At 35.1% G+C, this 22,678-nt stretch overlaps 1 protein-coding gene across 2 annotated transcripts; it reads right to left on the bottom strand.

Moving 5' to 3' along the window:
* Positions 1–1,070: 1,070 nt before the first annotated feature.
* LOC145775554 (uncharacterized) lies at positions 1,071–21,149 on the bottom strand. Of its 2 annotated transcripts, none has more exons than XM_082586856.1 (17): positions 20,982–21,149; positions 20,131–20,236; positions 18,590–18,714; positions 18,082–18,177; positions 17,280–17,417; positions 16,273–16,376; positions 15,335–15,465; positions 14,345–14,409; positions 13,753–13,883; positions 13,290–13,336; positions 12,954–13,019; positions 10,361–10,452; positions 9,958–10,006; positions 6,030–6,067; positions 5,774–5,834; positions 2,760–2,806; positions 1,071–1,890 (listed from the first exon to the last, which is right to left on the bottom strand). In XM_082586856.1, exons 1-17 carry the CDS (start codon positions 21,079–21,081, stop codon positions 1,610–1,612), a joined length of 1,677 nt encoding a protein of 558 aa, XP_082442982.1. In that variant the 5' UTR covers positions 21,082–21,149; the 3' UTR covers positions 1,071–1,609. The 2 variants fall into 2 exon arrangements, with proteins under 2 accessions (XP_082442982.1, XP_082442991.1); XM_082586865.1 differs by having other exon boundaries at positions 12,954–13,004.
* Positions 21,150–22,678: the final 1,529 nt, after the last annotated feature.

The raw sequence follows: 22,678 nt of genomic DNA, 5'->3' as shown, positions 1-22,678 counted from the left end.
CCTATCGTTGAAATGAGCTTGGATTTTTTTTCTCCAAAAAACTCTTTTACAGCATCACGTAACTCAAACAGTCTGCACTTTTCCCCTTGATAATCAGCGAACTTGAGTAGGCTATGCATCGGTAGCTGATCATGATCAAGATCCATATTCGAACATAATGAAGAAAAGAGTCGACAATTTAGTGGATGAGCCTTGATAAAATTAACAACTTTTATGCAAACGGTTAAAAAACAACGATTTCAGACTTTGCTCGCGGACCACCAGACAAATGTCCGCGGACCACAGGTTGAGAACCACTGCTGTAGCCTAATTATCATTGCCGTTTTAGGGTTAGAGGTTAGGAGCTCACCGAATCGGACTCACCGAATAGTAGCAGACCCCATCAAAGTAGCCTACTCCACTGGGGTAGAGCATAAATCGTTGGAATTAGCAATGTGTTTCTAGTGAGGTCACGTGAACTTGCTGTGCTTGTGATTGAAAATGCACTGTAGGCCTGTTAAGTTAAACTAGCTATGAGTTTGACTGATGGCCTTGAGGGTTGATTTTACTTGATTACCATGGTTTTATGCATGGTTGATAGCACACGATTTTGTAGTCGTATTGCATATTTTGACTGTAGATGTGTGTTTTAGTCTCAGATATACTGAGGTGCACAATTGCAAACGTTGCTTCTCCTTCACAATCTTAAGTTAGCAAAGTTTCTGGTTGGTTGGTTTTAGAATCTGTATCCTCGGACTGACAAAGCCTTATTAGGATGTTTCTGGTAGTTTCGCATAGGCTACTTGTAGAGCAGGGGTGGGCAAGCTTTTTGGACCATGGGCCAAAAACTTTTTAATCTTTGACAAGCGGTCCATGTGAGTATAGTTAGCAGCAACAAACCTTATTTAGCTTCCACACTGAAACTGTTACTACATGTAAGCATAGCTTGATTAAGTTTGATACTCACAAAGCTTTGAAAACTTTACTAAACGAGCTTTTCTATAAATTTGGGGGATAACTTTTTGTGAGATTAACAACCTTGCTAGGCTAGTCCTGCTGCCACCTACCACAGATCAATCGAGTGATTAAACAAAGTTTTAACAATTCTTTAACTGTGACGGAACAATGAACGAAACTAACAATTGTTAGTTAACAAAAGTAAAACATTAATGCTTAGTTGTGACATAACAATAAACCTACTTAACAAAATTTCAATGAAATAGAATGATTGTGTGTGCATTACAAAAAATAGTACTGTAATGAATTGGGTTAAAGTAATCGTTTCCGCCAATATCAGGCGGACCAGATTAAATAACCCCACGGACAGGATTTGGTCCGCGGCCGTAGTTTGCTCATGTCTGTTGTAGAGGTTTTTCACGCCGGCGGTTACCGAGATTGGCAAAGTAAAGTTTCCTGTTGATGAAGCGTTGTGTTGTTGCTAGGAAATTATATTATTTCATCCATTAGATGCGGCTGAATGGAGAGTAGTCCGTAGAATGCGTTGCTCAAGCGCACATCCCGAGAGTCGAACTAGCGGCGCTTGATCTTGAACCTTCTTCGTTCACGAAGTCACGCGCTAACCAACTGAGCTATCGAGACTGTTTAAAGGAGTGTTCTGTTACAATCATCGTTACTTTAACCTATATCCGTTTGATTGGGGGGGGTGTGAAAATCCTTCAACAATGTCATTCATTTCCTTCCTGGTATTTTCAGATGCAGAATTTCTTGTTTGTTTCAGCAACATGTTCTCTTCACCAAAAAACTGTGAGGTTGTATCTTGTGAAAAGTTAATATCTTCTTCTATCCCAGAACTACATCTGTGATTTGATTGTTGTCTGCTGCACTGGAAGCGTACGGCTACGTTGCTGGCTACTGGTTCTTCTCCCTTACTCTGGTAAATTGTTACTGAATCTGTAAAACAGTTTGCTTTCAAAAACAAAAAAGAAGGGAACTGAAAAATAAATTTCCAATTTGTTGTTTAATCCAACAGTGTTGTTAAATTCTTGTTAAATCAATCTGAGAATAGTGATTCAAAACAAACAAACAAACCTAGTCTTTAAAATAGGTTTTTACAACCATTCTTAAGCGAAATTTGTTTGAAATCTTTGTCTTCACGGTTTCAATCAGTGATCACTTTTAACTTCTAATAAAGTTAAGTAGGCTAATATTAAATCTAGGCTGTTCAGTGTTCATGTAGCCTATAGAGAAACAAAAAAAGAGAAAAAACAAACAAAGAAACAGACAAACTAATCAGTAATTAGTAATCATTACAAAGTTCACGTTTAGCTGTCACTTGTCAGCAATCAGACAAAAACCTCACAGTAGGCCTAACTATTATATTGTGCACCCTACATTTTATAAAGTCTGTCTTTATTTGTAACTTGCCAGTCTATGCTAAAACCTGCTGTGACTCATACTCCTTGCAAGATAGGCTAATGTCACCCCGACATAATACGTTATCTTGAACTCGCAATAGATCTACACAGAGCCGTTGAGAGGATAATTTGCCCGGTACCAATGAGATTCTCTGGCCTCAAATCGAAATTCTTCTAAGAAAAATGCATTATATTTAAAGAATGTAAGGTAGTTTTCCAATGTTCTCGGGCCCTTCGGAAAGGGTACCGGCCTCTAAAATCATTTTGGGCCGGGGTTCCAAAAGGACTCCCTGGACCCTCCTGTCAACGCTACTGGACCTACACGATTGTACACAAATAAGACTTTATATAGCAGCTGTAGCAGACAATTTTAATATGTTTTGCTGTTGAATGCTCTATGCTTACCATCTCTGGAAGATTGCGATAAAAGAGGTTCAATGGTAGAGTTGGCGCTGCGAAAAATAACCGAAGCTTAAAAGATGAGTACTAACGCTAAGTCCATAAAAAAAAAAAAAAACTAAACAATTGCTTAATGCTTATATTTAATCACAATTACAGGTGCTTAGTTAAGCTAAAGAGAAGTAGGCTATAAGCTCGCATAAGTTAGGCCATTAAAAAATATATATTATAAAGCACAGTATGTTAAAATCAAAAGCATTTCATTAACACTTTCAAACAAAATACGCTTTGTTTAGACCAGGGGTCACCAAACTACGGCCCACGGGCCGGAACCGGCCCGCGTACTGATTTCATATGGCCCGCCACGTGCTGAGGAAATAACAGCTACAACTGTTTAAGGAAAAAATTGTCAAACTTTTTGCAAAGGACTGACGTTGCTGTTTATCATTAGGCCACCACAAATGGGGACAGCCCATGCCAAATTTGGCAAGATGTAATGTTTTTCAAGAGCACGATGCCCTGTAGTGTATCACAGCAGGGGATAACTTTTCCAGCAACTTTTCGATTTTCATCACAAGTTTGCTATTCCACCGCTGACTTTGTTATTTATTGTGCTCAATTCAAGTCAATGGAGATTCTGAATAGTTGTATATCTTCTCACAATCTGTTAATCTCTCAGCAATCCGGCCCTCAGAGAAAAAATTTTGGTGACCCCTGGTTTAGACTAAAACATTTTTTTTCATGAATACCTGAGCTTTATTTGAAATTCAGGCAATTTTATTCTTTTGTGAGCTTGAAGCAAAACCATAACACAAAGATAAGAGAATATCAATGTCAAATATAAAATTTTATGTGCATGATTTTCTACAAAGTCTTTCAAAGGTAGCTTACTCCAGTTTTAAGATCACGTGGATGTTCGATGCAAAGATATTCAAAGCGAACCAACGTTTTGTTTCGAAACAGAGTTCGTTTTGTTTCGAAACAGAGTTCGTTTTGTTTCGAAACAGAGTTCGTTTTGTTTCGATTTTAGTTAAAAATCCAAAAAATTTGCTTCTTTTTACGTTCGAAATGAAAACATGCACGTAAACAATGTTTCAGAATTAAAAATGCCTAACCATGTAGGCTAGCATGTTCTTTCAAGATATATTGTTAGACATTGACATTGTAGATTTAAAGGGCAATAGCATAATGTCCCAAAGTCATTCCAATACAGTGCATATTTTTTGTCTTTTTGTTTGAAATGAATTTTTTCAAATATGTTTTTTATGACTAAGCGTAATAGGGGTGTTGGTTCAGGGGCGCCGGAAGCGGGGGGCAGGGGGGGCTTAGCCCCCCTGCCCTCAATTTTTCTGCAGATGGAGGGGCAGGGGGGCAATGGTGCCCTTTTAAAGTCATGTAAGCTACTGCACATTTTGCAATATAACAATTTCTGCTATTCGCTTTTAGCCTAATTATAATCTTTCATTTTTGCCTCAAAATAATATTTACGGCACAAAATTTTGCAACACTGTACAGGCCTTAAAACTCGTTTTTTTTCGACAGCCATCGTGGCCTACGGGAGCTCTTTCTCGGTGGCCAAATCTGCGTGCTTGGAGGCCAAAATACAAAATACAAAATAACGATAGCACAAGTAAATAGAATTAAACTTGCAACAATGCCAAAATGATCACTTAGCGTTGTTGAAGTCTGGGCCTGGGCGACGTCCTACAATAGAATCGCTGCACCACGCAATAACTGCTTTATCGGGATTGTAATCCAGTACTATTCAAACGACACTCGCACGAGTGTCTCCAATGTGGCTGATTTTATAAAAGTTCGCTACTCCCGTAGAATTCTTTTTAGCAACGAAAAACAACGTTCGACATGTGTTGACGATGACGGCAAGGTAATAAAATAAGTATTTCAATGATTAAAACATTACTTGTAGGCTTTAACTGCCCTTTATCAGAACTGACGATGCACTAGCAAGTGCGAAATATTTTTTCTGTTACATCTACTGACATCTGATCCTGTTGCCTTAGCAATTGAGGTTTTAGCTATTTCAATGATGTACATTACTAAAAGACATTACTAAAAGAAGCATAATTTTTGCAAAATATGATCAGAAAATGTTTTCCCCATTGACGTCAACTAACTTTGTTCTCCTTTTTAACAACGGTTCAATGTCCGACAACATCGAATCGACATAAAAACGACAATATTGCCAGCCGATGTAAATTAGCAATTCGGATTAAGACTTTGTTAAAATAAACGTCGGGAATTACAAACAAGACTTACAGCGCTGGCGATCGCAGATCGATATTCCATCAATAACAAATATTCCCCACACAATGCAACAGTGGCGATTATGACGCGCTGACCTAACTTTGCGTCACTCTTTGATGCTGCATGTTTTCGACAGTTAATCCACGATCATGGTATTGCGAAATTAAATAATTGGCTAGGAGAGACCGGCGGCCAAACTTGGCCGATTGAGGAGGTAGCACCGGCGGTTCATTCAAGCACTACTTAGCGGCCATGGCCGCAGGCTGCTTTAAGGCTTGACAGTAGGTTACATCATTATAAAATAGCATGATGCCCTTCTTTGTATACCGGACACTTGTAGGCTATCATTACTCAATACATAGTGAGCTGATAGATTAGCATTATCGCTATATCTTATCTTAAAACTTGAAAAAAAATTGGCCTTTTAGTAAACAAAAGTGCCCTTTTTTCGTAATCTTGCCCCCCCCCAGTCAAAAATCGTTCCGGCGCCTCTGTGTTGGTTGCTAAATAATGATAAAAGATATAACTGGCTTTTATTGATTGTAGGCCTATATCGCGCGCCTTCACAGCTAAGTACTTCATTAGTTGACACAGTTAATTGTGAGATAAATGGTAAAATTTGTGGTGGTAGGCTATTATGAAAATCTTTATACAAAATGTTCATTTAGCCTATAGGTTATTAATTAGCCTACTTATCACCTTTTATCGGATAAGTTCATAGAGTATTGCAAAAACTACATCAAATTGGTACTTACGATGAATCATTTATTTCGTTTCGTTGTTTTCGAACATAAGATGAAACAGAACTTTCTGATTCTGCAAAACAGATTTTGTAACTAGTTTGGCCGCCTCAATGTTGCCACAACTTTATAAGCACAGGGCTACGCCACACAAGTGTTTCTTCATTACAAAACTCTGGCAATAGCGTTAAGGATCATTGTAATAAAGTTTGGCCGAAATTTGCAAACAAAGATATGATAAAACAAAAACAAAACTAAATATGGCTCTTACCTGCTGTGCTCGTAGAACTGCTCTCCGAATAATCGTATCTACAAATATCGTAATGTTTATGGAAGAAATTAGAAAAATAACAAACACTTTTACAAAGGTTTTCTATGCGGAACGACAAAAATTACGGTGCTTCATGTGGTGCTTTCAATTTTTTTTAGTAAATGCAGCACCATCAATCTGGTAGGCCTACTTTAAAATCTGCAGGCTCATAGGAAACTCAATTATTTTTTAAATAAGTGAATAAAAAAATAACAGTTAACCTCTCAAGTACATGTAGCTCCACACAGAGTGAAATTTACATGCCTTTTGACTCTTTTTTATTTCTTTAAAAGTATTATTGACTCAAGAAGAATGTCTAAAAAGACATTACGAAAAGTAACTACGGACAAAGGCCAGTGTTTCGATCTTCAGATCTCTTCAGCGTAGTAAAGTGAAAGTAGAAAGTTGTCTTGAAGCGTTGGGTGAGGTGATGATTTGAAACTTGAGTGATTGTTGTGAGACAATGAGACTGGATTTAAGTTTTAAAATTTGGACCTCAGCGAAACGTGGTTTTACAGCCTATTAAAAGGTGTGATTTTTTTAAGAGAATTTGTGCTAAGAAATGGCAGGAATTTGTTAAAAATAAAAACTAGAAAAAAAGACAAGAATTTGCAACTGAGCTAGGACAAAACAATCATCTGAGATGGATCTAAAATACAAGAAATTAGATTCTAGCAATTTTTTTCTTTTATTCTATTTATTTTATTTTATTTATTTTATTTATTTTATTCTTTTTGAGTCAATAATACTTTTAAAGAAATAAAAAAGAGTCAAAAGGCATGTAAATTTCACTCTGTGTGGAGCTACATGTACTTGAGAGGTTAACTGTTATTTTTTTATTCACTTGTTGATTCATTCATATCAGTTTGTATCCTCTGGGGATCCTTCTCTTGTATCATGGGCCAATCCTATAGATGTTTGCTGGTACATAGAGATGTAAATGCAAAAATAACGAACCGTTTTTTTTAAAAAAAACGTGTTTTTTTTCAAAAAAAACTTGAGCCAAAAAAAACACTCGTTTTTTGGTTTTTTTTGTTTTTTTTGTTTTTTTTCATGTTTTTCTGGAAAAGTTGCAATTTTTTTGCAATTTACAGCTTAGTTTCATTATAGTGCTCTTGAAAAACATTAAATTACTAAAAATAGTTTTATTGGTGTGCTGAAATTCCTAAGTGTTTGTGTTTGGCAGCATATGTTCTTGCATAGTCCTATGAGGACCTATGTTGTTTCGCCTTCTTCTTCATTCTCTGGCATGTTTGTGGCAGTAGACCTGACAAACATTGAATTAATGAAATTTGATACATGACATAATGTAGATGAGTTAATTTCTTTTTCCTTTTATGGAAGTTAGCCTATGATGTTAGTATACTGTGGTACTGGTTATTCTTGTACACACTCAATGGGTTGACGAAATTTTGACAAAACAAGGTGGCAGTATTCAGTACACACATTTACCTTGTTTGTGGACGTGATAATTTACTAATGCAAGCTATTGCCAATAGCTTGTTTAAACATGTTTTGTAACTGATAGCTTGCCAACGATGTATATGCTTTATGAATGTTGAAACAGAAGTATTCTTTTCGTGTGTTGTAAGATCTTGGATTGGACACTTCGTCATTGATGCTTCTTGCAGATTATTCGGGACATATAATGCAAGAGACCTTATCACTGATATTTTTAGCTGTCAAAAGTTAGTGCATTTGTCAGAAAAGGTTTAGGTTAATGTTCCTTTCAAATGCCCACCACCCATGTTGACTATTGCTAGTAACTACCATTCTACCAACCTTGAATGAAGAAGTTTTTCCTTTAAAGTGGAGTTTTTCAGCACTGCTCAGTGCTCAGTGTTCACATAGTGAATAAATGCTTTATAATGCTTTTCCTGACAAGAATAAAGTTTTACCCATATTCCCACAATGCAGGATAAAGATACAAAACAAACATCAAAGATGAAAACTTATTTTATTTGAGAACTAGGCCTACTGTTTTTTGAGATAAAAAGAAATTGACCTCTTGTCGTTACGCACCAATAAAACCATGATGCAAATTTTAATTTTTTTTATTGGGCAGAGGAAAGATTGACGAAAAGTTAGGCAAAAACAAACAAAGTGCTAAAGTCTCAAAGTTCTGCAAACTAGTTCAAATTGGATGGATTAAGTGCAACCAATAACCATACTTCTTTTAAACAAGTCTATGACAGCACAATGGTGTGATTAAGGGAAAACAAACATGACTATGACGTCACAAAGGATTATTGAATCTCTTCAGGGAAAATAAAAAAACATCAAAACGTTTCCATCTTTCACTACATTTAAATGTGATTTGGGCTAAAAGTTGGGACTTTAGCACTACACTGCTTTTGCCAAACTTGTCATCAATCTTTCTTCTACCCAATTATTATTTTTTTTAATTTACGCACCATGGTTTTATTGGTGCGTAACGACAAGAGGTTAATTTCTTTTTAGCTCAAAAAGTAGAAGCCAAAACTTGTTTTAATATTCATAAACAGATAGCCCACCCCATAAAACATGGGGGTAGAGCTAAAACTTATGTAAATATGTTGAGCGGTTCTTGAGATATGGCCGTTTTTCTATTGCTCCTTATCTATAAAGCCACTTAGTGGCTAAGGTTATTTCACTTATAACTCGAGAACCGCTTGTGTGATTTTCATCACGTTTGCACCAAATGCACATCAACTGGAACAATCTCTTGACGTTGTACTGGTAATGGTGTGGTGTGCTGGTGAAAAGTGCCTTTGTGAAGTAGAGAAACAGGACCCTGACCACCTGGTCTTAACGTAACATGCCCATTAACCAAAATCCCAGGTGGCTTCGAAACTGTACACGAGTGTGGTACTGCATTTAACAACTGGCTGAACCAAATTACAGACAATACTGGAGATGTGCCAACCATAGGACACTGTGTTACTATTTGAGACGATGAGAAACCTTTATGGCTCGTGTGTTGAGACTTGAGAGACATATTGTCTCATTTGAAAGATGTTATACGAGTTATGAGACTATTTTTTTGTTGAAAGAGACGCTATTGCAATGAGTTTACCCTAATTGCTGCATATTGTGACATTTAATAAAAAAATAGGTAAAAAAAACAAGAAAAACAAAAAAAACGAATAAAAAACAAAAAAAACGATAAAAAACAAAAAAAACGAGCTCGTTTTTTTTAAAAACAAAAAAAACCGTTTTTTTACATCTCTACTGCTGGTACACCCCTTCATTTTCTTTGAATTTTTATACTTATATGTGCCGCTAGAATCTAATTTCTTGTATTTTAGATCCATCTCAGATGATTGTTTTGTCCTAGCTCAGTTGCAAATTCTTGTCTTTTTTTCTAGTTTTTATTTTTAACAAATTCCTGCCATTTCTTAGCACAAATTCTCTTAAAAAAATCACACCTTTTAATAGGCTGTAAAACCACGTTTCGCTGAGGTCCAAATTTTAAAACTTAAATCCAGTCTCATTGTCTCACAACAATCACTCAAGTTTCAAATCATCACCTCACCCAACGCTTCAAGACAACTTTCTACTTTCACTTTACTACGCTGAAGAGATCTGAAGATCGAAACACTGGCCTTTGTCCGTAGTTACTTTTCGTAATGTCTTTTTAGACATTCTTTTTGAGTCAATAATACTTTTAAAGAAATAAAAAAGAGTCAAAAGGCATGTAAATTTCACTCTGTGTGGAGCTACATGTACTTGAGAGGTTAACTGTTATTTTTTTATTCACTTGTTGATTCATTCATATCAGTTTGTATCCTCTGGGGATCCTTCTCTTGTATCATGGGCCAATCCTATAGATGTTTGCTGGTACACCCCTTCATTTTCTTTGAATTTTTTAAATAGTTTGATATTTTCTAACCTTTACAAGTTTGCTTACCCATATTCCTTTTTCTTGTAAGAACTTGCAAATGTTGGCGGAAGTTTCGCTGAAACACAAGAACGTAACATGTAAGCTCTTGCAATGTTAACTTTTGGGCCTTTTTGAGATGCTGAGATAAAACAAAAATACAATCTTCAAGTAGGCTAAAACTAGTAAAGTGTTGTGTCACATTCATATTAACTACCGAAAATAGTTTTTAACGTGATGAGGATCCATTTTGGTTTAGTAATATTTGTTACATATGCCCTATGCATTAGTTTACAATATGCTTTAGAACTTTCTAGTGTGCTTCATCAATTTCGTTAGTACACTATCATCTAATTCTAAAACCACTGCAATAGCTTACTACCGGTACCGTATATTAGAAAATGTTGACTATCTCAAAACAAATGTTACAAACTTGGCCGTGTAATGATTTTTCTTTTGTCACGGAATTTCGTTTCGCCGTTTAGCCCTACATGATTTTGATTTTCCGAAACTGAAGCTTCCAGTCTGAAATAAAAATCACCTTAAAAACTTAATTTAAATTACGTCAAGTTTGATGCAGTGATAACCTATAGCCAACTCTACTAGTAATAAACATAAGACTCTGCCCGTGTGTAAAAATTTAGATTAAATCGACTGATAGGCAAGGAAGTGAATCTTTCTATCCACCTTCAAGCGAATTGCAAAATATTTCGAAATATTTTTGTAGGAAACAGTCAAGCATAAAAAGATTAATGATTAAACCTTAAAAGTTCAAGAAATAGAATTTCTAATAACTTATAGAACGTGTTTAGTTAGAGTGATAGACCCTCCGTTGAAAAGAAATGGGTTATTCACAAAGACTGTGTAGTGATTTATATACTGTAAAACAGACAAAACTCAGCAACAACAAGCATTTAACATGATACAAACAAAAACAATATAGCAAACGTTTTCGGCTGTGCATCTAGCCCTTGTCAAGCCTGTAAAAGAAACTAATTTTACTTACAAAATGCTATTATACAACATACAGTATAATACAGAAAAAAATTTGAGAACTGCTTTACTTCGCTCACATACAAAAGAAGTGAAAGGTAATGCAGCACAGCTGGTCAAGTACTGAAGTATTTGAAACAGGAGAAAACTAATTTTCTTTGTTCACAGAAGTGCGGAGAAGATTACGCACCGAGATGGATGGAAGATTGGAAGCACAACACGAGATAATTGCACAAACAAAGCACAACACGTAAAACATAACACAACACTTGACAATTCAATTAAAGACTGTCAAGAAAGAAGGCTTCCCCGTCAAACAATTGCCTGTTATGTCCTGAGTGGAAATATTTGATAGGGAGAGCCTCGTGAATTGAACTCAGGCAAACACTTACGAACAATCTTGAAAGATTCCAAGAACGTTTACCATTTATACGCAATTTCCAAATGATCTTTAATAGCATCATTTTTACTAAAATTAGTTAAATTTAGGTGCTTCCCCACTCTTATGACTAAATGTTACGTGGTATACCTACACAGCGAAATTCGTCAATTTTAGATTGAATCAATGTCTGCAGACGTTAAATCAATCAACAAACGACGCATTTTTGCGTTCTGGGTACTAATGTACTTATGTAGCCTACGTTGGTGTGTCCGTGTTGTTGCTGAGCAAAGTAAAGCAGTTCCCAAATGTTTAGGCCATCTTTTCGTGTTATTCTGTATGTTCTCTTTCGTTTCGTATTTAATGTAAAATTTCTTTTAGAGGCTTGACCAGGGCTAGATGCATAGCCGAAAACGTTTGCGAAACAATAAACTTCTAAACCAAATTGGAAACTATACGTGCTATATTTTTGCTCTGGCTTGTTTTTTTGTATATACAGACTAATATCGCAGATGATTATTATTTAAAATAAGGATGAAAAAAAAACTGTTTATACTGTAAACCTTGCAATGTCAATATTAAGCAGATGGATGTGTGTTTATGTGGTGTTTATTCATGGATCACAGAATCCATGGTTTCTTATAGGCCTACCTCAAAAGTCAAACGTGTTTAAATGTAAGATTCGTGTAGCGATTTTGCAGCAGTTCTAAACAAACATGCAACAGATGTTTTACTGTAGGCTACGTGCCATATAATTTCGCGAGTTGGAAGTAAAATTTGGTTTTTAACTAATCCATGAGGTGCTTTCATTAGAAAATAATGTGTTTTAGTTAGGTCAATGTTCACGTCAAGCTTTAGGTCAAGAAGGTTGCAGTAGGCCTAACCCAGGCTGCATATGACCGAGAGCTAGTTTTATTTTCTTAAATACCAAAGGTTATCAAACTAAAAACGTTGTCAACAATTAAATTAATATAAGTTATAAATTAATAAACTAGTTCAGTTGTTTTTATAATGAAATGATTTATATTGAAAAGTATGGAAGTTTATCATCCTTTATCGCAATTTTTCACAGTTCTTCTCAGGGGGCCCAAAATATTTCATTGCCCACTGAGCAATGTAAATTACAGCTATCTCACTACACAGAATATAGTGCGTATCTTCAAGCAAGCACAATAAATGTTGCTACTCCATCACAACTATGCCTACAACTCTTTATTGAACGAGGTCGAAAGCATGGCTAACAGGAGATACGGCCTGATTTGTCACATTTTGCAAAATTTTCCATATTTAGCCAACTTTGGTGACTGTCCGAATGAATTATTCTAAAAATTATATTTTATCGTTTTTTTTACTGTCTTCCCCAGGTGACACAATGTGTTTTATCATCATCAGACGTTGAAAAACAAAGACGATTTGATTTCACAAATTTTAATCATGCTGTTAATCACTTTCACAAGACAACAAAACGCTTTTATATCATTACATATTAGCAAAAAGCATTGCAAAAAGTAAAGAAATGTTAAAAAATTTTCAGTCAAAACACCAGCAGTATACGGTAGCGGTAATCAAAACCTAAAAAAATGTGACCGATCAGGCCGCATCTTCAAGTAGTCATGCTACAGGTCTAAAAACATTTTTATTTATAAAATTTCACCTTTCTTGATTGGAAAACTTTTCTTGATCAAATTTATCAGGAATCTCGAACCTAGAAACAAAGATGCTAAAAGAAGCAAAACATGTTTAGACATTTTAAATTTCGTTTAGGTTTAATTGTATATTATGCAAGCTTATGATTGCTGTAGCCTACATTGCAATTTAGATCTACCTTATATTTCTGATTAAGAGCATCTGATATCCTAGCTACATCATAATTTCTTACAATAACAAAATGTTCAAAGCACGTGCCAAGGAAACAGTTCATCAAAAAGTTTATAATTGAAATCTAAAGTCTGATAGTGCATTTGCAAAAAGTTGACAATTAAATCTTTACCTGTCTGATAAACTTTCCATCCATTCATATTTCTTTTGCATTTCTCTCTGAAAACATTTTTTTTAAGTGATTGCACTGAAAGATTAATATGGGAATGCATTTTTTAAATGAAATTATTGCACAGGTCCAGAAAGTTACTAACCTAAGGAGAGATTAAAGGTCGTATTCCAAGCAAAGATTTCTCTTGCCCAAGTTATTTTATTCAGAGCACACTCGAAAATTAACAAAATGAGAACCCATTTCCTGAAAGGAGATATTTTCTATATTTTTCAAGAGATATTTCTTATTTTTAAAATATTAAACATGGATTGAAATAGTTTGGCTTTTCAATATTTTTGCTTGGTTTATATGTTGATTATTATCACACTAAAGAAGTAGACATCTAAACTGTAACTTAGTATAGTCTGCATAACGAATTTATCATAAAACTGTTGGTGTAATCTAACTATTACACTTAGCCTACCGAGAACATCTCATCAATTTCTTTAATAGGTTTCATCCAACGTCGAGTCATGAAGAAAGCGATCGACGAAAGTAAAAGAATTATTATCAGTGTTACAGAAATTAGAAGAACGACGAGTAATGACGGAAAATCTGCAAATATGATAAAAAAATATGTGTTATCTTGGCGAAAAGAAGCCAGCAAGGTAATTACAAATGGAAAAAAAAAACAATAAGTCAAACATAAAATAAAAATAACTGAAAAAAAAGATTTATTACACAAAAACAACACTAAAGGTTTCAAAACTTAATAATCTCTACTGGATAGATTTTTGACAAAAATTGTTACAACAAAAAGTTTTGATAAAAATGTATCCAATAATCCTTTATAACTTTGCCGATTAAGTAACATTTTTCGATTAATTATAATTGTCTTTGTCACCACAAAAAACTAGAATTTGAAGTAGGCTTCTCTAAAGCTAAAATTTAATCATCTCTTTCCATAAAAGCTAAGCTATCACAGCGACATATCAATAATTTTTATCAAAGGTGGCGATCCAAAAGTGTTTGTCTTATTAAATGTATTGCAACATAGAACAGATAAAGCACAGCACCTTCTACTTCCTTGAGCGTCACAGTAGCGTTGTATCCGGTTTCGCTTTCAGCGGAGATGTAGATCCTTCAAATCATTAAGATCTTTATTCCGCTACCCTGCTTTTTCTCTTTCAAAACAAATCTTTTTAAACTAAACGTTTTTGTGTGGAATTTATCTCAGTATATGATTTACAAAAGATCACAGCAAAGCAGTGATATAAAAAAGTTTTTACGGCTTTCTATTTTAAACAGCCCAAAATAATTTTTGGTGCCCCTGGTTTTTGCTTTTTTTTAAACTTTTAAACGATTCTTGTTTTAAACAACTAGGTAGCCTAATAGGTATACTGCAACTTATCAGAAATTGTTAAAACTTATGATTATGCCAGTAAGAATTGTTACTGGCATAATGCTTGCATAATGAAGAGCATGCTTGGTGCCATTTGGGACCTTCAGATCAGCTAGTCAAGAAGCCCTTAATCCAGTGGTGGAAGAATGTCAAACAAAATAAAGAAATGCTTTCTATTATTTCATCTCTCACCAAAGTCATGAGCCAAAGCACTTTAAGACGAAATTTTAGACAGTTGAATTCTATCATAAGTACAAAAACATATTGTAGTAGGCGTATAGGTAACTAAAACATCATATTTTGACATACAATTCCATCAGTGTAGGCTGATTTGATACAAGTAGCTATTTATGTTTGAAATAATATTTGCATTGTATTTAATATTTCTGTAATTAAAACTATCTTTTAGTTGTTCATTTATTGCAAATTTGATTTCAGTGAAGTGGTTTACAGATCCCACAGGGGTAGTTTGAAGGTACTACCCCAATGGGTGGGACCTTTGAAATCAGTAAACTGCGAATAGTCCACTAAAATGCTTGCAATTTACTAAAAATAAAACTGGAAAAATAATCAAGGTTATACTTACTGTTATTATGTAAATTGTTCTGTGAAATGTTTTTGAAAGTTGCTTAAAAACTTAACTTTTTAGCCTTAAAAAACCTACTTTTTGTTAAAAAATCCCACACCTCCCTTGCATCTTGCTGATTTATAATTGCCAAATACACAATACGAAGTTTCTGGGTTTAAATCTTGTACTTTCCACAAGCATTGGTCGCGCTGTCCTGAACAATCATTCTAAAAAATATATTTTAAGTTATTACTCAAATGTAGGCTATAAACGCTTGAGTTTTTTTGTATAACCCCTCTTGGTTATTGACCTTGAGGTCTGAGCATTAAAAAAATATAAAAGTACTTGACATTCAATCTAGTATTGTACTGTATATTTTTAACAACGAATATTCTTTCAAAATGGTGGTAAAACCAGCATTGTTGTATGTCTGCAGGCTGTAGCCCTAACAAAAACACAAGAAGGGAAAATGCAAGTGGCAAAAATGAAAATGGTACGATGGTCTCTGGGGTTGACAAAGAAAGACAAAGTAAAAACTGAAATCACCAGAGAACAACTGCAAGTAGAAGAGCTGGAAGACAAGCTGAAAGAGACGAAGATTATGTCGAAAAATTATAAGACAATTATTGAAAGTTGGTAAAATAAAGTGAGGAAGGCCGAAAAGATGATGGAGAAATTGTGTGATGAAAGATATGGAAATAGTGGTAGTGAAGAAGGAAGATGCTGCTGACAGAGTGATGTGGAGGACTTCAATCTGCACCGGAGACACCACTTGAAGTGGGAATAAAGCCGAAAGAAAAAGAACGTTGTTCGTTTTCTTTTCAGTTAGAAAGTTTCAACCCGTGTAGACATAGACAAGGTGAACGAAAATCATCTAGCATGCAATTTTTTAACAGGCGTACAAAAACACCGAAAATACAATCAAATGTTGCCGGTTTTTTGTGTTTATGTTTTTCCTCATCATTTGCAAATATCATTGTATTGAAAAGCTGTTACAAATTGGCTCACGCTATTTGAATAACAATGCTTATTACTTTGGAAAAATCATTTGAAACTGTTTTGACATTGACAATGACCGGATTGACTTTCATCTGTTCATCCGGGCCTACAGTTTGGCATGTGTTTTTGTTAGAGGAATCTGAAATGGAATAATGTTCAGTCTTTTCTCATATCTGCTTTTTACATTAATGGGCAGCAGAACATTGAAACATTTTTACTTATAAGGGTTGGCAGTGAGTGTTGTTATCCTCAGTACGCAATATTTTTTACATGTCCTAATAATTAGTGAAATAGGTTAATAATTCGAAATGAAATTTTAAATTCAAGCTATCGAAACATTATCTTATCTTCTTGCAGTACTGTAATAGGCTGAAATATTGAGTTACTTCAATTTTAAAAACTTTATAAATGCAAATGATTTTTTCCGATTACAAATTTTTTCTGTTCTAGTAGCTTATAGGCTATGTTGTAATATAGTATTAGACTATTAGACTAGATAGAACATGTATTAAGATCAAAAATGTAATGCAGCAGTAAATTAACACTAGAAGCCCTGAAATATTTCCCTACCTATAAGGACGATTGCGGTCATTTTTGACCGGTTGCATGAAACGCGTTTTTTACCGTTTTTTCTTTATTTTAGTTCAAACATTGATATTCGTTCAAAGCTATACAAAGATGTACAAGATATACAAACAAACATTGTTCGAACATTAGAAATCTTCTTATCACGCACCGGTCATTTTTGACCGGTCAGGGCTTATAGGTAGATGTGTGAAATGCTCTGTTTGCGAAAGTTCTGGTAAAAAATTATTACAGCTACTAAAACTTTATCAAATGTTAGGAAAACTCAAGGAGTATGACCAAGCAAATCGCAAGAACGCCAAAAATATGAAGCGCCAAAACTCAGGGCTTCTAGTGTTAGCAAAAGAAAATGCCAATGCAATCACTTATAAACTGAATAAAATCTATCGCTTAAAAGCATTAAAACATCAGACTTTATACAAGCACGTGGCTTTGAAATTTAAAAAAACGCACTTACTAGTAATCTCGGCAACCTTTATTGTAAACTTGAAAGGGTCACAGTAATCTAAAAATTTTTCCGTTGGCTCTTTGATGTTGACGGTAAATGAAGTAGATTTGCGATCCGTGATTGCAATATTTGGTGCCGAAAAAGAGCCTGAATTAGTGAAAAGATCTCGTGGATATACAGTAGGCTATAGTAAAAAATGCATCTTCATTTTGTCCAAGTAGGTTACTCGTAATCGGATGGGAATGTTTGTTTCGAAAATTGTTAATATTTGTGTGCATTTCATCGACGTTTAAATGACAAAAAAGACCTTTATTTTATTTTTAAGTAAAAAATTGTCTCTCATAAAAGGTGTTTTTTCCACTTCCATAAATTGACATTCTGCAAGTGCACCTGCGTAGGGTTTGGTTGGTTGGTTTGAATCTTTAACCTCGGACTGACAACTTCTGATTGGTTTGTTCATACTTTTAGAGGCTTTGAACCATTGATGCAGGGCCGGTTACCAAGATTGACAGAGAAAAGTTTCCAATTGTTGAAGTGTTGTTTTCTGTGAATGATTCCATCCACTAGGTGCCGCAATCCTGAAATGCGTTGCTCAAGTGCGCACCACGAGAGCTGAACTTGCGCCACTTGATCTTGAGATTTCTTCGTGTACAAAGGCGGTCGTTTAACCACTGAGCTAACGGGGAGGACACTGCAAATGGAATACCACTTTGGAATCACACAGCAGGTTGGTGTCTTTCCTTAATTTATTCAAATCAAGTTTATTGTATTTCTTCTAAATAAAATTAGTCACTATTAGCATGAAACTTACTACGTTTCAAAATTTTGGAGTCTCTTTGGTCAGAATCGGAACATGTTTTATGCTTTTTCCCCTTGGAATTATTGTAACAAATTCGTATTGCTGGACCTGCACAAAAATTTTCGTTGAAACAATTAATAAAAAAAAATGCATAAAAATCTCAATTAAGTGTATTATCTTTTATTTAAAATCGTTTAAAAAAAGTTGTAAACGTTTTCCACTTTTGCTAAAACTAGAAATTCTATAAAACTTGCAATTTTCTTGGTAGGCTACTTGATAATTTCTTTTGATGCAGCAAATATTAAACATGTTAAACCTTGACTAAGGTCCAAATGAAGCGAAGAAGATTTTTTGCCTTGGCATTTCACACAACTACAACATGCACAGACTTGAAAAGTCTATAGAATGATTAAAATGAGGCGTGACTATACGTTAAAAATAAAAGTTTGAGAGATGAAATCCTCTGCTTGATGAATATGGCTATCACTGATTGAACTACTATCATCGAATACAGACTTACTTGACTCTGCATCAATGTCTGCTACACAGCGAAAACATCCAACTTTTATATCGCAATCTTGCACTGGAAGAGGTAGACATGTAATTGGCGTCCAGTCATTGTTCGTTTGCTCACAGTGCATTTTGCTGCGACAGTAAAGAGTTTATACACTTAGAAACTAAATGCATTTGAAGAATAAAGTAGGCTGTTGAAAAAGATGCTAGTTTGGACGGGATGCCTCATCAATCATAGTATCCTGATATCTTTCGCAATAAAAACTTAAGAATCCGACGTTTTTGCATTGATTTAACGTTTGGAGATGTCTGCTGATGCTATTGCTAGTTTCAAAGTTGTTGCAGCGGTGAGTAGTGCGTGCACTTAGAGGTAATGGTGAACTATATTTCCCAAGTGAAAAATAAACTTTCAAGCTTTACTAGAATTCATGTCGCAGCCACAGCACTTTCCAAAGCCATGATGAGTGCCTGTGGCAAATACAACGTCAGTTGAATTCATCACTAGATGAAGCAGGGTGAAAGGTAAGCTGATTATTTGCATGTGTTGTTTTATTCTGATGCCCAAAAATAAAAATAAACTGAATTGAACAGTTAGGCCTACTTCAAGTATAGGCCTAAGCTGAGCAGGTCAACAATTTTAAATAAAATTTCTGGTGTATGCAATGGAGACTCTTGAGGGGGGGCTGCGGAGCTGCAGCCCCTAGGGTTGTAAAAGAAAAAGTGTTTATTTCCAAATCTTAAATTTCAATTGAAAAAACTTGTCTTAACTTTAAAAACATTTAAAGTTTAGCTACTGTCGTAATAGCTATAGCTATCTCTACTTTTTTGTTGTTTTCTTGGCTCAGGTTTCCTTTTTTGCCTGATTTTCCTTATTATTGTTGAATTTTTATTTGAAACACTCTATGAAGGGCTACAGTCCAAATCTGAATGTTACTTTTTTATGGCGACATATGGGAAATCCGTAGCTACTTCCACAGCTTTCTGTTAAACTTGCTGAGTAACTGGGCTGGCAATCCATTTTGCTGTTTCGTATTTTTGCTGGTTCTAGGTTACTGCCGACTCTGAAAGTGACTTCGCTGAATTGGAATGTGTCGTTTTACCGGTTTATTTTTAAGATAATGAAGAACAGGTAGGCTAGGTTAGCTATGTCTTGCTGAGCGTTAGAAAATGAAAAACTATAGATGGTTTCGATATTAGGGTGATGGCTATCTCTCGTCTTCGAGGATGATGGCCTTCGCAATAAATGTCTTGCGAAGACGCCTGCGCGGGAGTTGATCAGCATGGATTTGATGGCGCACACTCAATGGCAGCCCGTCCACTACAAATGACCACGAGCCGCCACTGGGTGCATGAACAAAATATTATTTTTAGGCTTCATTTGGATCGCTGAGTCTAAAAATGAAGTCTGTTCTATAGGAAAATGGACTTCATTTTCAGACTTTCCACCATCGAAAACCTTTTTATTTTTGTTGCACCAAAATTTGTGTTGACCAGTGCTATAGCTGCAAGAGCGCGATAGATTTACAAACAGGTTAGCCTATAACTCACCACAACTCCACTGTGTAATTGGAAAAATTTGAAGCACACTCATGTTGCTTATTCCATGAAATTATGGACTGAAAATCTCTAACATCCCATTGTCGATCATTGAACACTAAACAGAAAGAAGTTATATGTACAGATTTTAAATCGTTTCAATTTGAACGATTATCAAAATAAAGGTTTCCAGGCTGAAAAACCGGTCGTCTTTTAATATTGCTTATGTCTGTAGATCAGGGGAGGGTAACCTTTTTAACACAAGGGCCAGTTAGGAAAATGTAATGCTCACAGGAGGGCCGCACATCAAATAAACTCTAATTTATATTTTCAGCAATGGAGTTTATCTTATTGAAATTTTGTACAAGAATGTCATCCTCCTGCAGTGAATTCAATTCTAGGCAGTGAATAGCGGGCCGCATGCGGCCCTTTTCCATTGTTTGTGTGGGAGTGCGGCCCTTCATCTTCTTCCAGCTATTTTTTCCCCAAATAATGCTATTTATATTAAGTATACTTTCATCTAAATTTACATAATTTCGAAGCTAAAGAAGTGATATGTCCGTCTTTTCACTCCCCTGTGTACCTGTGAAATAAGTTTTGTGCCTGTATAAATTGAATTCAAGTAAAAACATTAAGTCGCATTTTATGACGCAAGAATTGAAAATGTCACATTTCAGCTTAACTTGAATTGGTATCTTTATAGCTATTTAAGTTCAACAAAAAAAAGTTTTTGTTAAAATTCATGTAGCTTATAAATGATGTTACAAAACAAAATGCAAAATGTAGTCTATTGCTCTGCAAAAAAGTCGTATAGAATTATTATATTTGAAAACAAAGAAAACGTTTGGTATAGGCTACCTTACCTTTACATTTTGAGCTTTCACTTTTTCTTTTAACCAATGGTTCTTTGGATACAACAGAGAAGACAGACAGAAAAAGAAGCAAAATTTGTACCCTTTTCATGTTCCAAGATTGAGGCTTAAATTTTGGTCGCTAATTATTTTTTTCTTACGAATTTAGCTACAGTTCTGGCGTCTACAAACAGTGCATCTTTAATGTACAACATGCAAAAAATAATAAACCGAGTGATGGAAAGTGATAAAATTTCCCAATAACTCAAACATAATTTTTTCTAAACTGAAACTTCAAGCCTGGAAACTATAGGTTTATTTATTTTTTCAACCAGCCATGTTTCAACCTACACAAAATCGTTTGATTCCGTTTAAAATAGTCTTTATTGAAGATTCTGCTTTGTAACAAATTCTGAAACTTTTAATGTAGAACTGAAAAGATTACATCTAATCCACACGTTGGCCTTTAACTTCAAAAATTATTATTTCTACTAAAATATGTCATAGCAAAGTATAAGATCTTAAATCCAAGCAAGAAAAATCAAATAGGTTTTTAGCAGTTACACCAACCTTTCCTGTTGTAGCCTACAATAGAGCACATGTACTGGAAAAAACTCTGTCAACCTTGCCATTGTAAAACTCGCCTCACGCTTGTTTAAATATTGACGTTTGTTGGTCACCGAACCAGAAACACTTTTAGTGCAAACAATAAAAAATCTAACGTTTGCTCTGAGCTCTTTCGATCAGTTTTGGTTTGAAACGTAAAAATAGTATCAGAACTAACACAAAGTAAACAAATAAAAAGATGAAATTGTAATGTACCGTATTCTAACGTAAATTTATATTTAAGATAATGCAACTGTTGGTCAGACAAGAGATTAGTTTGGATATAAGCACAAAACCGCAATACTGTTTTTTTCCTTGCTTGTTTACATAAGTTATTAGCAGGGGCTCTATCCACTTTTAGAATTCGGGGGGGTGATTTTCGGATAGTGGGCTAAAATCGTCTTAGTCTTTCCAACCACTCCAATTAGTGGGGGGTGATCACCCCCCTCATCCCCCCTTGGATAAAGCCCATGGTTATTTGTATATGTACGTTGACCATTCCACTGTAAAGCGATATGTCTGGGCAGGGCTTCTGAGAGAAATCAGAATTGGTGGGGAAACAGACAAACAGTACAAAAAATGGGCCGCAAAAAAAAAATTTTAGCAAAAATAAAAGCAACGAACTTGTATCATACGTTGTATCATGTGTTTTAAGCTGAACTTGGCTTACCTTCTTCAGCGTGAAATTGAATTTCTTTTAAAGTTTAGATTTTAACAACGTAAAGATATGAAAAAAAAAATACTTCATTCATTATGATAATCAACAAAAATCACTCGACTATACTTCCAGAAAAATTGCTCACTATTCTGTCTATAAAAAATTGTAGTAGGCCTAGAGTCCTATGGTTTGCACATCTCACACGCAGTGTCTTTGGCACTTCAACCAGAGTTTAAAAATGTCGTCACATGAGTAGCCTACTGCATACTGTTCCATATCCGTGACTGATTTTGATGGATGGGCAATCCTGACTGAATGTTGGATTCGCAGTATGGGCATCCAGCGCTGCTGAAAGTAGGCTACCCCTTGTAGCAGGTAATTTTAGTATAAGTTTCTTTAGCTATCTGTTTAAATAATTTTCCGAGCAACAGTATCAAACAGTTCT

Source organism: Aplidium turbinatum, chromosome 1, assembly GCF_918807975.1.
Source record: "Aplidium turbinatum chromosome 1, kaAplTurb1.1, whole genome shotgun sequence".
Lineage (NCBI taxonomy): Eukaryota > Metazoa > Chordata > Ascidiacea > Aplousobranchia > Polyclinidae > Aplidium > Aplidium turbinatum.
This window is presented reverse-complemented; position numbering and strand designations above follow the sequence as displayed.

Coding starts and splice junctions, on each gene's coding strand:
- LOC145775554 (XM_082586856.1), bottom strand. CDS start 21,081: ATGAAAAGGGTACAAATTTTGCTTCTTTTTCTGTCTGTCTTCTCTGTT. Junction 16,377..17,279: donor AAAGGTTGCCGAGATTACTA/GTAAGTGCGTTT, acceptor ATTCCATTTCAG/ATTCCTCTAACAAAAACACA. Junction 15,466..16,272: donor TTTCAAATGATTTTTCCAAA/GTAATAAGCATT, acceptor TATATTTTTTAG/AATGATTGTTCAGGACAGCG.